The sequence below is a fragment of the Micromys minutus genome (assembly GCF_963924665.1).
Source record: "Micromys minutus genome assembly, chromosome: 18".
NCBI lineage: Eukaryota > Metazoa > Chordata > Mammalia > Rodentia > Muridae > Micromys > Micromys minutus.
Window position 1 is genome coordinate 23,246,133 of NC_137953.1, and position 16,369 is coordinate 23,262,501.

At 44.5% G+C, this 16,369-nt stretch overlaps 1 protein-coding gene across 2 annotated transcripts in view; it reads right to left on the bottom strand.

Moving 5' to 3' along the window:
* The window catches only part of HERC3 (HECT and RLD domain containing E3 ubiquitin protein ligase 3), an 86,913-nt gene that overhangs the window by 69,131 nt on the left and 1,413 nt on the right, over nucleotides 1-16,369 (bottom strand). The window contains exons 2-3 of one of the 2 annotated variants that reach the window (XM_080932475.1): nucleotides 10,882-10,995; nucleotides 5,196-5,450 (exon numbers count right to left, since the gene is read on the bottom strand). In XM_080932475.1, the coding sequence (XP_080788601.1) occupies nucleotides 5,196-5,421 (226 nt within the window). In that variant the 5' untranslated portion in view covers nucleotides 5,422-5,450; nucleotides 10,882-10,995. The remainder of the gene's footprint in view (nucleotides 1-5,195; nucleotides 5,451-10,881; nucleotides 10,996-16,369) is intronic. The other variant, XM_080932474.1, reaches the window with a different exon arrangement.

Sequence of the window (16,369 nt, forward strand, 5' to 3'; positions counted from 1 at the left end):
AATTAGGCTGCCTAGAAAAATATTGTCTTATGAAATGATGAACAGACGAGAACATAAAGGAATTGGTAACAACCCAACCATCCACCAATCAGTAGAACTATCTTGATGGAGGAACTAGGGGTGGATTGATACGAGAATGGAAGAGGGAGAAAGGAAAGAAAGGGCAGAAAGCAGAAGAACCAAAGCCCAGGAAAGCTGGACACTGGGTTTGGATGAGGCTTCATAGGTTGGTAGGAAAAAGCTCTGGTTGTCTCAAGCCTCACTGCCCTTAGGCTGTTTGAAAGTATATGTGTCACACACACACACACACACACACCTAAACGATAACCTTTCTCTTTTTAGACATAGCCAGAAGTTTCAATATTCAGCCTATTCTTGAACTATCCTCTTCTTGCATTTGAATGAAGGTTAACAGCAGGTACTGGTCCTGCAGCAGAGCTAAGTCAGGTTCCCAACACCCGCTGGGCAGCAATAACCCCCAACTCTAACTCCAGCTCTAGGATCTAATGTCTGTCTTCTTCTAGCCTCAGCAGGCAACTGCACTCACATGCACATACCTCACACAGACACATACACACATACACATACCTAGCAATAATTCTTTAAAAAGAAATCATCCCACCTTGTCACACACGGGGATTGGGGTGCATTTACTAATCTGAGAAGTTAAGAATGGCAGTCCGAGGAAAACATGGAGCCTCAACTCAAGAGCCTCTATAGGAACACATATTCTCGGGGAGAAAGGAAAAAATGGGTATCTGTATCAAAACGCCAAGTCCCTGTGTCATACCACGAAGACAAAGCTAGTAATCAACCTGACGCTAGACAGACTGGAGGCACACTGCCAAACGGAAAACCTGTGTCCTGAGACCGCCCAGTCTCCTCCTCCACAGGTCTGACTCACAGTTCCTTGGGTCACTGCATTTTCAAGACATAAAGTTATAAGGCAGGCAACACAGTGAGTCCTCCACGGCTGTACTTAGCCACCTACACCAGCAGCGCTGCAGGCGATGTGGGTGTGATGGCTGTGGACACAGACGACAGCCCAGTCTCACATTCCCCACAGCCAGAGAAGGGCGCATTAACTATTTCCATATCTTCAAGCCCACAGAACAACTCCAACAACTCCTCACGTCCTCAAAGCCTTGTGGTGACATCATCACGTACTCATTTCTGATTCCAAAGACAACTGATCTGTGTGATGTGGGCTGAAATCTCAACCTGGTCCTCACAGAGCACCCTCTCAAGCAAAAGGCTTTGATGCAGCTTCCTCCCCACTGCCACTTGAAAGACTGTTCTGAAGCCAGGGAAGCAAGGTCTCTCCCGTGGAGCCTGTCTGCCCCGTTTCCCTTCCTTTCTTTCCCACAGTACAGAAGACTGAAACCCTGTTCTGTGTATTCTGTCCACCCATTTCTACCCAGAGCCCCCTGCTGTCCTTCTCTATCTAGTAGCTCTCCAGGTAACGATTCCCAACAGGCACACAGCGCATGAAAGCTCTTTCCTCCACTCATTACAAGTAAATCCGACGGTACCCAGATTTAGAACAACATGAAAAAGTTGAAGCGTGAGAGGGAGGCACCCACCTACACATCTCTCCATTCAGAGGCAACTATTCCACAGTTGCTGTGAAGTTTATAATTAACATACTGGCTTAAAGTGGAACAGAAATTTCTGGACTCTCCTTTAATTTACCCAGAAGTCTGGCTTACCACAAGGTTACATCCCAGGTAGGACCAGCTCCCCTTGCTGACTCCAAAGGCCTTCTGGGTGCTCCTCTCTGGTTCTCTGCAGTCACCCAGTCACCCAGCTCTGGTTACAATGGGCTGCTCTCCACCGCCCACTTACTTCCAGAGTCCCAAGGCCTCCCACTAGCTCACAGAACTGTGTCCCAAGGCTCTCTAGAGACATGTGAGGCACTTCCACCCACTACGGTGCCTTCGAATGATGGTTGCCATGATTGTAGCAACACGTTTGTTCCTTGTCCTACCCGGTGCCACTTCAGGCTTCAAGGCAAAGTCACGGAGTGAGACGTGTGCACCTATACCTCCGAGTGAAGCTACCTGCCAGACACAGAAAGATGAGGAGTGTGGTTCAAAGCTGTAATCGCAGCCAGCCCTTGGAAAGTAGAGACAAAAGATCAGTTGTCCAAAGTCATGTGTGGTTTCACATAAAGTTCAAGCTCAGCCTGGGCTACAGGAGAATATGTGTCAAAAACAAACAACCCCCCAAAACAAACAAACAAACAAACTCTACAAAAGCAGAAGTCTCATCCTGTAAGAGAAAATAGAACCGAGGCTCAGAAAGAATCCTGTCTATGACTACATTTGCTTCCCAATGGTACAAAGCCCAGACAAGTTCTCAAACTCTCTGCTCAGGGGAGGTGTTTCAGAGAAAGGTCAGAGTTTCCCATCTGCTAGAGAGAGCTGCAAGGAGCATGACTCATCCTGCTGGAGATAACTGTATAAAACAACAGCACAGACCACCTCCAGGACGGAAGCAAGGGTCAGACAGGGTTGAGCATTACCTGTACTGTGTTGTCTAACTTGAAATCCTCCACAAAGTTATACTTTGACATCCAGGTATGTAGCATGATATAATCACACACACACACTTTAAAAAAAAGTCACTGGAGTGAGGTGAGTCCAAGGCATTAATTTCTGCCTTAACATCAGCACCCCTGTGAAAGGCAGGCTCTGAGCTGTCACACCCCTCTGCAGGCACTCATCAACAGACAATGCCTCTCACCTGAAGAAACAGGATGTTAATGAGCTTAATGTGACTCAGCCGAGTAGTAAGAGAAGGCAGAAGAAGATGCCAGGTTTGAATGTTTTCCACCGAGACATCCACCAGTAAAAAGCAGACCTTTCCTGCTACAAAGTACTAATGGTAAAACAGACACTATGCTTAGCTCGTGTATTAATTATTGATACTTTTCACTGATAGTATTTTACTGCACAGAACAAGCACTGAATAGTTAGCATGTTCGATGCATTATATAAAAGGACAGTCGTGGATAGGTGAGCCTACAGACCCATTCGCACAAATTCCAGGGATCAGGACAGTGTGTTAGGAAAGCAAAGTGTGATTCCATCCACATGGGCACACACAGTGGGCACTGTCCGAGTGGGAACTCAGTGGTCGACAATTAACAGGAGGAAGGCCTCTAAGGATACTCACACCGTTCATGACTGAGGGCAGTTTCACATCCCTGGGCTGACCTGCAATTGCTTTATAGGTGAGTACAGCCTTGAAGTGTGTGGTTCCTTGCCTCTACCCCTCCAGTGCTAAGACATCAAGCATTCGCCATTAACCCCCCCCCCCATAAATTCTATCTAAAACCAATCCTGTAGTCTGTTGTTTTCAAATATTCAACATGTAAGTAAGACCGACATTTGGGCAGAGCTCAGAACAGCAGGGCAACACGGGGGCATAGGCACATGCCACAGGACAAGGTAAACGAGGAAACAACATGAATCAGGTCACATGATGCAAGTCCCCTTAAGGAACACAGATGGCTGCTCCTGACCCTGCAGGCCCACAGATGCTGGAGTTAGCAGAACACCACCCCTAGCCTTTTCCTTTAAAAGAAAATTGTGTGCATTCGTGTCTGTCTGTGTGAGTATATGCCACACATGTGGCTGGGGACCACTGGGCCCAGAAAAGGTCACTGATCCCTTAGAGCTGGAGTTACAGGAGGTTCTGCTAGGAGAAGCAGCGACTGTCAACCACCCCACCATCTCTCCAGCCCTGGTGATGGCTCTTTCGTGAAGCTTCAATGTCTAGACTTAATCTGGACTGAGAGGAGCAACAAGGGGCAAAGAATCTGGCTCCCGAGCGAGCTAGGTTATGAACTGCGGGCACAGTCAAGGAGGCTCGTCTCAGCGCCACACTAAGGTCACAAGTCTACACTGAAAGCCCACTGAGGGTCAGATGTGGGTTCTATAATGATAAAGTGAGAAGAGAAAGATGGAGACTACCAGGCGTTAAAATGCACACTGGCTGTCAGAAATCAATGAAAAGCACGGATGTAAGAACTCTAATGAGTTCTTGTCTTCACGATTAGCCTTTCCTTCCCCCAGTCTCAGCACAGCACTAGTGCACCTGTCCACCCACACCCCAGGGTACACTCAGTACTCGGCAACACACATACACACACACACAAGCACCTGCCACCCACACCCTGAGGTGCACTCAGTACTAGTTAACACACACACCAAAGCACACACACACACAGAGCCATCTACCACCCACACCCTGGGGTGCAATCATTACTAGGTCTCTCTCTCTCCCCCTCTTCCTCTTTCCCCCTCCCTCTTCCCCCTCCCTCTCCCCCCCACACCACCCACCCACCCACACCACACACACACACACACACACACACACACACACACAGGCATCTGCCACCTACACCCTGTGGTGCAATCAGTACTAGGAGGTCTCTTTCTCTCCCTCTTCCTCTCTTTCCCCCTCCCTCTCCCACCCCACACCACACACACACAAACACACACACACACACACACATACACACACGAATCTGCCACCCACACCCTGGGGTGCACTCAGTTCTCTCTCTCTCTCTCTCTCTCTCTCTCTCTCTCTCTCTCTGTGTGTGTGTGTGTGTCTCTGTCTCTGTCTCTGTCTCTGTCTCTCTCTCTCTCTCTCACACACACACACACACACACACTCATCCTTTGTGCTCTGCCCACCTCACCTCTCTACTCCACCCCAGCACATCTGTCACCAGCCGGCACCCAAACATCCTTGCGGTGAACTTGCCACAAGAAGCACAGGCCCGCCTAGTCACAGCACCCCTCAGCTCTGCTCACAAAGTCCCACACAGCACTCAGCACCAAATGCTTTACAAAAGCATGTCCCAGAAATAAGAGAACTCGGAGGAAAACAGGGAGGAAACTGGCTACTGATCACGTGAGGACTCCTTGTTGGAAACCCCCGTGTCTTAGCTTTCAATTGCCAGGGAAAATCACCTCTCCATCCTGCTTTGCATGTTGTATAATAAGATTAAAAGAAGAAAGGCTATTTTCCCATTACATAGCTTAAATTAGACACAGTTCAGTGGGGAATACTGCACTACTTAAAGAAGCCAGAGCATCCCTGAAGAAAGGGGCTTGGAAAGAAAGGAGCTGCTACCATTTGTCTTAGCAGTGTCTGACAACCAAGGCAGGGGTGGTACTTACCTGGCTTGTTACCTTCCCTCTCGTGGCCAAGCTGCCCCTTGGTGTTTACTCCACATGTGTAAACCTCCCCATCCTCCAGTAGGAACACGGAATGGTTTCCTCCACACGCCACTTCCTTGATGCTCCTGTCAGATGCGAAGCGGCACACCTGGGGCTCAGCCACAATTCCTTGCAGGTTGGAGCTGATGCCTGGTTGGCCCAGAGACCAATACCCCCAACATAGCATTGTTCTTATCCTTCAGGGTCTCATATAGCCTAGAAAATAGTTTTGTTTTAAAAAGAAAGGGAGGTTAGGTAAAAAGCATCAGAGGAAATCAAGTAACAAATGCAACCACTTAAAATGACCCTCCCGTGTGAGCAAAAGATGTGGGAATGGAATAAAACCTCGTGACAAGATCCATTATTTTGGGGCTAATGAAAAATAGCCCTCGCCTAATAATCATCATACTTTGCATCTTAAAACGTGTCATTATTATCAAAAGTAGTTCTCTAAGTTAGAAAGGTGCTGTTTTGTGTTTTAGTAGAGCTTAAAGGGCCATTTTAAATAACTCTTCTTCCCATCACTGAGCGAACCCAGTCACACTTCCTACTTGGAAGTTGGGCTCTCTACAGAAACAATCTCTATGTCCATCTGGGCCGGCTTCCTCTCACATGGCTACTCGTCTACCGTGTCTTCTTTCTATTCTTCAAACTAACCCCATCCTATCTGTAATCCCGTCACCAGAGGTCAGAGAATAGTATAGGCTTCTCCCAGATAGCAGCAGGCCATCAACTTTAGCCAACTTCTGCTGACAAGATCCACAAGCTTTTAAAAATATGCCCCCGGACTGGAGAGATGGCTCAGTGGTTAGAGCACTCACTGCTCTTCCTGAGGTCCTGAGTTCAAATCCCAGCAACCACATGGTGGCTCACAACCATCTGTAATGAGATCTGATGCCCTCTTCTGGTGTGGCTGAAGACAGCTACAGTGTACTTATACATAATAAATGAATGAATATTTAAATATGCTCCCATAGCAAGATGCTTTTCCAAACAAATAAAAACAAAATCTCCCTCTCTACCAGTTCACACACATCAAAGTGGCCAGACTAAGATGGAACCCTTCTACAAGAACACAAAATGGTGGGGCCGCTTTGGAAAATGGTGGGCAGTTCTTCAACAGTTCTACTGCTCTTGCTATCACTACAGTTAGAAATAACAAGCAGATGATTCTCCACTGAAGAAACATCTAGTGAGCCTCAACATCCTTAAAATAGGTACTTTACCACTCTGGGGAAAATCAGAACCTTTGCAGGAGAGGGAAATTCTAAAAAAAAAAAAAAAAAGAACAAACAAACAGAAAACCCAGAGTACTTCACAAATGAAGATGGAGGACTGAGAGGAAACCAAGAATTGTAAGCCAGTGATAGACATTTAAACATTGCTTCCTGCCCTAGCAATTCGTGACCATTGGAGAAGACTTCTAGTAGGCTGAGTTTGTCATTTAAATCACTCTATTTGGCTATTAAAGCAAATGTTCCCAAGTCCGGCCTTAGGAACACTCACACTACTTTTCAACTTTCTGTAAGGCAAATAAATATTTCAGGGGTTCTGCTTAATCACTGCTGGATCCATCTCACAATGAAGGGGGCTCCAGACAGACTGACAACACCATCAACCAGCCCACAGCCAGAACTCTAACTTCCGGGAACTTAAAGGCACACAGCACATACCCTTTTTATGCAAACACAGGCAAGTCCTTCCTCCTAATGTCAAAGCAATGTCTACAAACAAGATTATAATCCAATGAAGTCTACTGCTTCAGCCCTTCTGGGCAACAGTACCGTGTCCTTGATTTCTGTAAAATATTTTTACAACTGCAATACAGTAATTCTAATTTAGTCTTTAAATTTCTTGAAGCTTCCAACAACGGCATGAAAATATAAAACTGAACTTAATTCTTTTTCATAACCAGAAAGTATTGCTTTTTCCCAGGAGTTTAATATCTTGTCTAGATGCTAGAGTAAACAAGCATTAAGCTTAAGTACTATTCTTTGATAAACTGCAAAGATTAGGGAAGAAAACCTCTAAGTACAAGACAGGCCGAGAGAGAACAAGGATAAGACATATGTTTACAATTGAACTTCCCCGGGTAATTCAATTACTGATCCACACTCAATTCTTTCAATTTAATAATTTGTGGTTTTGTCCTCTCTCTCCTATCAATAACTGTATTAGTGCCAAGACATTACACTATCAGCCACTGAAATATTACATAGTTTACCATGACCTCCTGCCGTCATTTAACAACCACTTTCAGTTAAAGCAGCACTCCAGCATTTAAAATCACCACAGTCACACAGCTGAAGGCTGCAGAGCCGGGCTCCACATACAGGACCGACACCAGCGTCCCCTCGAATCCACACGTGGACCCTGCTACCCATGTAACATGCTACCTACAACGCCACAACACAAAAATACTTTAAGAACGACTACACTGGAGTCAGGACATAACACACAACTGCACTATGGTAATTCTAACTCATTCTCTGAATTTTGAAGCTGTCAACCAAAAGCACGAAATTGTAAAATGTAAAATGCATGTTCCCTCTGAGCACAGAACAGTCAGCACTAAGAGATGTACAACGACGGGATTAGCCAATAGAGGAAAATGTCTCTGGGGACCAGAGGTGACTCGGCAGTTAGGAGTGTCTGCTGTGCAATCAAGAGGTCCAGGGCTGAGAGCCTGCTCAAATGTTAGCCAGAATTCATGGATAATGTGGCCTTGACATGTTAGTGATTTTCTGCTCAGATCTGCCTTTAAACTTAGATCTGAAGTGCCTTGCAGAGATGCTGGGTGCAAGAAGGCTGCTGTGAGAAGAGCACGTGTATTTTAGGTCAATTTTCTCCGTGAATAAATTAAAGTGTGAGTTTATGTCCGTTAATAATCAGTAACAGAGAAAAAAACAGAAAATTCTTCTATCTTTGCATAGAGTATGTCCTGTCTAGAGTGACTGTGGGGAGCAGCTGTGTGTCTGTGGGTTCACACCAGACATCTAGAGGCTCACAGTTTAAAATGCCAACATCTCCTTACAGACCAAAAAAGAGAGGAAACGGTCCTCAGTTAGTGTATAAAGAGATAAGTAATCAGTTGTAATGGATACTAAAAAGGCAAAAGGCAAACATAAAGCAACATTCATGGAGACAAAAGCATAGTGCCCTCCTCTGCCTAGAAGTAAGGTTTCCATGTTCATAGTAGCTTTATAAAATGAAATTATTGGAAATAGTGAGAATCAACTACGTCTATATAATGACATAAATCGTGCTTTCTGAGATTGTTGTTCCGGGCACCTACTTTTGTTGAAATTGAGTATTTTTTTTTTACTTGGAATAAAATTAACTCCTGACTGATAATATTAAAGATTACGTCATTAAGAACATCTAGAGGGCTCTTGCTCTCTTGCTCCTCTCTTGTTCTTGCCTCCCTGCCCCCACCCCCATTCCCTTCCCTCCTCTCTCTGTCCATGAGCTCACGGCCGGCCTCTTCTTCTCTACTCCTTCCTTCCTCTCCCTCTCTCCCTCTCTCCCTCTCTCCCTCTCTCCCTCTCTCCCTCTCTCTCTCTCTCTCTCTCTGTCTGCCTTTCTCTGTCCCTACTACTACCCTCTTAATTCTCCTCCCCATGCCCTTAATAAAGAGTATTCTACACTAAAAAAAATAAAATAAAACAAAAAACTAAATCTAGAGGTAAAACATAATTTGAGCTTATTCTGGGTCAAACTCAAAGGTATTGATCTGTTTAATCTTCTGTGAGATTTTATACATAAAGACCAAAAGGTGACTACACATGTTTGTATGTATGTATGTATGTATGTATGTATGTATGTATGTATGTACGTACATACATATGAAGGGAACAGAGGAGGAAAAAGTGTGCTAAGGGGAGCACCCATAGGCCCACACTCTCACTGTAACACAGCAAAGGGTTTGAATTCAGACTCTATACTTGAGTTCTCCAGGAAGGAACCCACAATGCACTGCTGCATGTTCAGTATTCCCAAGAATCCCCAGAACTGTCCACAAAGAATGAATACCCTGATCAATAGCCAGTCTGTTTGATGTACCACTGAAGAATTACTTAACAGTGTACGCACAACTCCATCACACCTGTTACTACATTCACCCAGCCATTTGTCCTCCTTGGGTTCCTGCATGGCATCCTGAGTCAATCAACTTTGGAAGAGTATGTGCTTGAGACACAGCTGAACTCTCAGTGCTCTGTGTGGGTAAACAGCCTGAAGTGTGACCTCCAACTGACAAGTAGAAACATTTTAGGAAGAAAAATAATAAAAGTACCAAAAAAAAAGAAAGAAAGAAAGAAAGAAAAAAACCTTTAAAACTTCACCTTGCTAGAATTAAGGAAATCTTTAAGTAGCCAGGTGAAATCTGCTTGCCAGGAGAGCTAAGCAATAACATAAACCGGAGGCATCTCTGTAAGGCCGCTTTCCTAATTGGAATATAGTTGAGGTTATATCATAATGTTTCAAAATGGCAGCAGAGGGCACGGAAATCATCCAGCTGTCAGGTTCAGCTCAGTGTGTTGCAGGGAATCCAGCTAGCCGGGCATGATGACACATGCCTGGAAATCCCAGTACTCAGGTGGCTAAAGCAGGTGAAACTTGAGTTTGAGGCCACCCTGAGTAACAGTGAGACCCTCTCAAAAGGAGGACCACACACAGACACACACACACACACACACACACACACACACACACACACACACACACACCAGTGATTCAGCTTTCCTGTACTGACATGCTCTAAACAGAACCTCTAAAGCTGCTCACTTCCAGTGTTCATGAACTTAATGTGTAGCTCAGCTGGTTTGTGTATCACTGGGCATTTTGATCTCACCCACTTCGCTCAACCATTTTTCTACATTTCCCGCCTCTCCCTGGCTATTAAGGAAGGTAACTCTTTTGCTTCCCTACAAAATACACAATCACGGAGACTGGCAGAAGACTGCAGAATGGTACCATCTCATACACCTCCTCAGTCTCAGCTTCCACTTCCTGCCTCTCTCTTGTTCCTTCCATCACAAAATGAAAGCAGAGATGGATTTCAAGGGACAACTTTCCCGGGGGCTACACATGGCTTGTTCTTTTTCTCGTTTAGTCTTAGTAAAAGATTGATACTCTGGAACTGAAGAGATGGCTCAGCGGTTAAGAGCACTGACTGCTCTTCCTGAGGTCCTGAGTTCAATTCCCAGCAACCACATGGTGGCTCACAACCATCTGTAATGGGATCTGATGCCCTCTTCTGGTGTGGCTGAAGACAGCTACAGTGTACTCATATAAATAAAATAAATAAATCTTTAAAGAAATTAAAAAAAGATTGATACTCTGAATGGCCAAATGGGTGAGCTCAGCTCAAGCCGAGTTAACCACAAACTAGGTGGAAAGCCTGGAGAAGAAGTGTAGAGACTCCTGGGCCTGTTTTCCTTCCCTCCAAGGGAGAAGAATAGCTAAGTTCTAGGACAAACTGTGCAGAAAGGGCTCAGCGCTGTCCTAGCATAATATAGTAAGTGACCACCAAATGTCACTGTGATTCCTACAAGGCCTGGTGCTCTGCATTAAGGCCTTTGCAGACAAGGCAGCTCCAGAAGAGGCTGAGGTGTCACTCCTAATCTCCTTGGCCAGCACTACTAACCTTAGCTATGTCCTGCCAAGCCTGCACCACAGCAAAGCGGAGCTTCCAACACAGCCATCATTTCCTTTAGGGCATCTGAGGCTGCTGAAGACCTTTCCGGGTTTTCTTTACAATCTGGAGGGAAAAGGTAGATCGATCTGTCTGTTTCAGTCCCCGTGAGTGTGCTGAATACAGAATGACAACCTCCATTTCCTAAACTGTCTTAGCATCGTGTCTACAGCAACCCAACGACGGATTCCTACGCCTCTGAAAGTCACGGGAACCCAGTAACACAGAGGCAGGACTCATAATCACCCTTCACATAATGATGCACATCCTCTCAAAAATGCTTAGCAATAGAACATGAATGTGGTGTGCATGCAGGTGTTAAGGCCCTGTACAAGGGTCCAGTGCTCTGCAGGTATGCTCCAACGCAAGCAAATTTAGAGCCAAAACACAAATGCCAGTAGCAACATTCATTCTAATGACATGCTTTATTATTTAGTTTTTTTTTCCACTAGCAAGAATTGCATTAAAGGCAAGCAAATGTTAAACAAGACATCAAGTCCTTTCTGTGGCTTCCTGGTCCTCTCATAGGGTTTGGGTCCTTAGACCCTTTCTGCCATCCCATAGCATTCCTGTTCCCCCTCCCTGCCCTCCATTACCTTCTTACCGTGATGCCTTCTTCACTATCTGGCATTAGACTCTGTGAAGCTAACTGAATGAGAGGCTCTCCATGGGAGCTGTGGGCTGCCGTCAAAAAATCAAAAAAAAAAAACAAAACAAAAAAAGAAAACCCAGCCAGCCAGCCAGGCAAGAATGTGACAGTCTGGTCACACCAGAACAGCCAGAGCTCTTACTCACAGCTACTGAGTGTGAACTGCCTGTTGGCAACCCTGGAAAACAAGCTGGCATTTTCTGGTACAGGTTGGGGGGTGATACTGCACGGCACGGTCATTTCATTCCTGAGCCTACAGCCGGACTGTCGAACTCATTAAGAATCTACGATGCTCCTGCAGCTGCAGAGAGACCGAGACACACAGGAAAACCTGGAAACTTGGAACCTGTGGCAGTGCAGAGATACTGTCAGCTGGCACTGTGCACTATAGGGGCTGTGCATTTGAAATGTGGCTAATACAACTGAAGGACTGAAGTTTCAGTACTATTTGATATTGATTTTAAAAGAAGGAGTGCACTGGCTACTGGCTACCTTACCATACAATACAATACAGTGCAAAATTCATTAATCTAGGCATCATGATATATATATATATATAAATCACATATAAATATGTATTTATATAGCATGATAAGTATGAATATATCAATATCTTTCTGTATATTTATATAGACTTATATAAAATATATATTTAGATAAAATGTGAATAATATATATAGTTCATATATATATAAATCTCATTATTAGAAACAAATAAATAAAGCCAAGTGTGCTGGTACATACATGCTCAGGGCAGAAACAAGAATATTTTGTGAGGTGGCTAAAAAGTAATCTCAGCAGGGGGATAACATTTGAAATGTAAATAAATAAAATCACCAATAAAAAAAAGTAATCTCAGCATCTAATACAGGCAGAAGGGTGGGGGGGGGGGGTTCAAGGCCAGCCCAGACTTCATGAGACTTGTCTCAAATGAAAGGACATATGTATAAAACAGAATCCTATAGAGCAGTTAAAAATAAACTAACAGCATCACTGAGCTTCAGAAAAAGTTTTGCGTTACAAAAGAAATCAGAATGTTACATAGTTTAAATGCCTAAAACAAATACATTGTTGCTGTAAAGCTATGAATCAAAAGCCTCCAATAAACACAAAACAGAAGGCAGCACTAATGGAGGCATCAGGGATAGAGGGGACAACCTGGAACACCCGGAAGGAGCTCCAAGAGCAGGATGCTGTTCTGCTTCTGCCCTTAAATCTCAAAGATACATCACCAGCACTACTTTATGATACAAGTATTTTTGCAATTTAGAAAAAGCACTGGTAAGGCGGGGTTCCACTTCTTAGAGCCTCCCCCCATACCCTACGCCCACACAGACTGGCAGCCTCTACGGAGGGACCAAGCTTCGTTCATCTTTGATGTCTCCTGTTCTCAGCAGACTGCAAGGGTGCAGAGAGCCAAGTGAACCGAGTCCTGATCTGAGAAAAACCACACACTTCCCAGGTTTAACCGGGAGTGGCTAATTAAGTCTCCATTGCTAACAAAAATAACAATGTATTTCTCCATTTAAAATGGACCTCCTGTGCTTCAGCTGACGGGAGCAAGAGTGAAAGGCCTTTTACAATGTAGCTCTCAGTAAACAGAGTGCATCAGGATGCACTGCTTGGGTGAGAAGGCTTTTTTCTTTTTACTATAATTATACATGTGTACATATGTGCACAGGAGCACATGTAAACATACCGTTATACCTTTACAAAGAGGAACTGGTGTCACCAGACTGTTCAGACACATTGGATTTTTATCTGGAAACTACCAGAAGCCCCTGGAAATGGGCAGAGGCGGAGCAGGAACTGGGTAGAGCACAGTAAATATTCCAGCCACAACCATATAGGCCAGAGAGCAAGCAGTGACTCTGCCCACCTCTCTGACTGACTTGGTTATTTATTTATAGAGACTGTGCTTCAATATGTATTTCTTACATAGCTAAGAAGGACCGCGACACCTCTGGTTCTCCTACCTCTATCTCCCATGTGCCAGAATTACAGGCCGGTGATGACATGCCTGCCATTTTTCTTTCCTTTTACTTTTTTGAGACAGTGTCCTCTGCAGCCCAAGCTAAAATGACTATGGAAAACAAATTGGCATTTTCTAGTGAAGACGGAGATGTGAATACGCACAGCACAGGAATTTCATTCCTGGGCACACAGCCAAACTGTCTAACTCATTAAGAATCTAATTCATTAAGCCCAGGCTGGCCTGGCCCTTAGTATATGGGCCAGACTTGGCCTAAAGTTCACATTAATCCTCCTGCCTCAGCCTCCCAAGTATTAAGCTCAAAGGCATGAGTCATCACAGCTAACAGAACGTGGGGTTTCGCTGCTGTTTGCATTACTGAGGACTGAAGCCAGGGCTATACCATGAGCTATATTGCCATCTACCTGGATCTCCACTGTTCTGTTTTTAATCATGCTACATAGTACAGGTTAGTCTAAAGCATCATCCTGCACTAGTTTCCCCTGGGAGGGGAGGATAGGCATGAACCATCATGTCCAGCAAGGCCCAGGCATCACAGACACACACACACACACACACACACACGAGGTGGGGAGGGAGGCAGCAAGCACACCAAAATGCTACAACAGCGAGACTGAAATTCTAGCTCTCTGTGCAAGCTCCAAGCCTGAGACTCTCGTTCATTTATCCATCTTTAGAGACAAGACTGGTGTCCAGTAAATAGAAGGGGCTTCTGATGGATAGTTTTATGCAGCTTGACAGAAGCTAAAGCCATCTGAGAGGAGGGAACAGCAAGATCAAGCTTGTAGAGTATTTTCTTTAGCATCGATTCATGAGGGAGGGCCCAGACCACTGCAGGAGGTGCCACCCTGGGCAGATGGTCCTGGGTGCAGATCCAGGTTCCTGTCCTGCCTTCCTTTGGTGATGAACTGTGATGCAGAAGCCTACGCAAACAAGCCCTTTCTTCCCCATGCTTTGGTCACGGTGTTTCATCACAGTAATAGTAACGCTAAGGAGGAAAGAGCTCAAAAATGATTTCTGGACCAAGAAAAAGAAAAAACAAGACAAAATAATGCTTCCCATGACTGCAAATGAATCCTGGGTCTCGATCTAAAACCTTTATTTAATTTGCCCTCTGTCAAGCCCAGGATCTGGAACAGCCAGAAGTCTTATTATGCACAGCTGGTGGGAGTTTAAGTTGGCAAAACCACTTTAGAAACCTCAAGATTAGCAAGATTAAATCACTTGCCCAAGAACATGTAAATAAGGAGCTGAAATAGAACCTTCCAAAGTCAAAAGGCAGAATATGAATTCCTCTACTAGACTATAAGCCATACTCTTGAACACAACACTGCCCTGTGCTTCGAACAAAAGCAAGCCAAATCACAAAAGCCACACACTCTCTAAGTATTGTGAATATGAGTTTAAAGACAAAGCTGCACGTGATCGAAATAGATTGTAAATTTACAAAATGTGATAATAAAACCATTACTATATGTAATTTAATATGTTAATAGAACGCTTTTTAAAAGAAAGTGTAAAAAGACAAGCTGTAGGCAATTTGTGAGCTCATACTCGCTAAATCATGGGTGATTATACAACCAGAACTTAAGGCAGCCAGAGGGAGAGAGGAAACAAGCAAATCTCAATGGAGTTAACCAGACTGTTCTCTACAACCTTGACTCATGATAAAACCAGCTCACCTACACGGAAACACACACCCTTAGCATTAGCAAGTATCATTTCCGAAAGTTCTACACGTTTAAGAGGGCAAGGTCAGTATTGTCAAAGGGGCCATCTTACTGAAACAGGTTTACCAATCCATCAGCGATGGCGGCTGAGCGCTTCAGGACCAACTATGATTAAGTGGCTACAGAGAAAGATGGCACTTAAGAGGGTGAAGGCAGGAGCATCAATCAGTTCAAGGCGGTCACCAGCTACTTATTGAGTTCAAGGCCGGCTCCAGCTATATAAGATCCTGTCTTAGAATGAAGAGGGAGGGCCAGAACCAGGGGAAGGGAAGAAGGAGAAGCTGTTGAAGCAGAGCCCAGAAATTAGGTGTCCTACTTTCTGAACTCACCTTTTTCTCTGCACTACCTCAAAGCAAAGGGAATATATTAAGATGTGTTAGGATCCTTCACCAAGCAGCTCTATCCGTGCGGGCCTTTATGTTAACTTTGTTTAATCCTCTTATCAGCTCTGGCCATTAGATATTATCACCATTTACAAGATAGGGGGTGGGGGGAACTAAGGCTCAGAGCCTTAAGTTAACTCACCCCTAATCATACACTAGGCATTTGGAAGCCAGGACTGTCCCACCTCAGCATTTGGAGATGCACATTAAAGAAATAACTTCAGAACAGGACTCTGCCAAGTGCTTAAAGACACAGAAGCCTAGAGTAATGGCGCACACCTATAATTCCAGGGTTTCTAAGGCTGAAGCAGGGTTACTGAAAGTTCAAAGTTCACTTTGGCTACAGTAACATAGAAGTCAGTCTCTACTGTATAGCATGACAACATCCCCAGAAGAAAGGAAGGTCTGAGTAAACTTCTGAAAGTAAAAACAGGTTAAGCCATTCAAGACAGAATGTCCTTCAGTGTATATCAGGAGAGGGGTTTGGTTAAGATAACCTCAATCCAACCTTGATCAAGTTAGTTGTCTTTAATGTGACTAGAGTCATAAAGCCTTGTAAAATTCTTACCACTTAGTAGGGGCAGTAAATTTTCACTACTTTCAAATCTCTTATATAGACTGGAAAGAAACTATTGAAAAAAAAATTCAGTTTTCCCGTTCATTTCTCCAGGTTTCTTTCACAGCT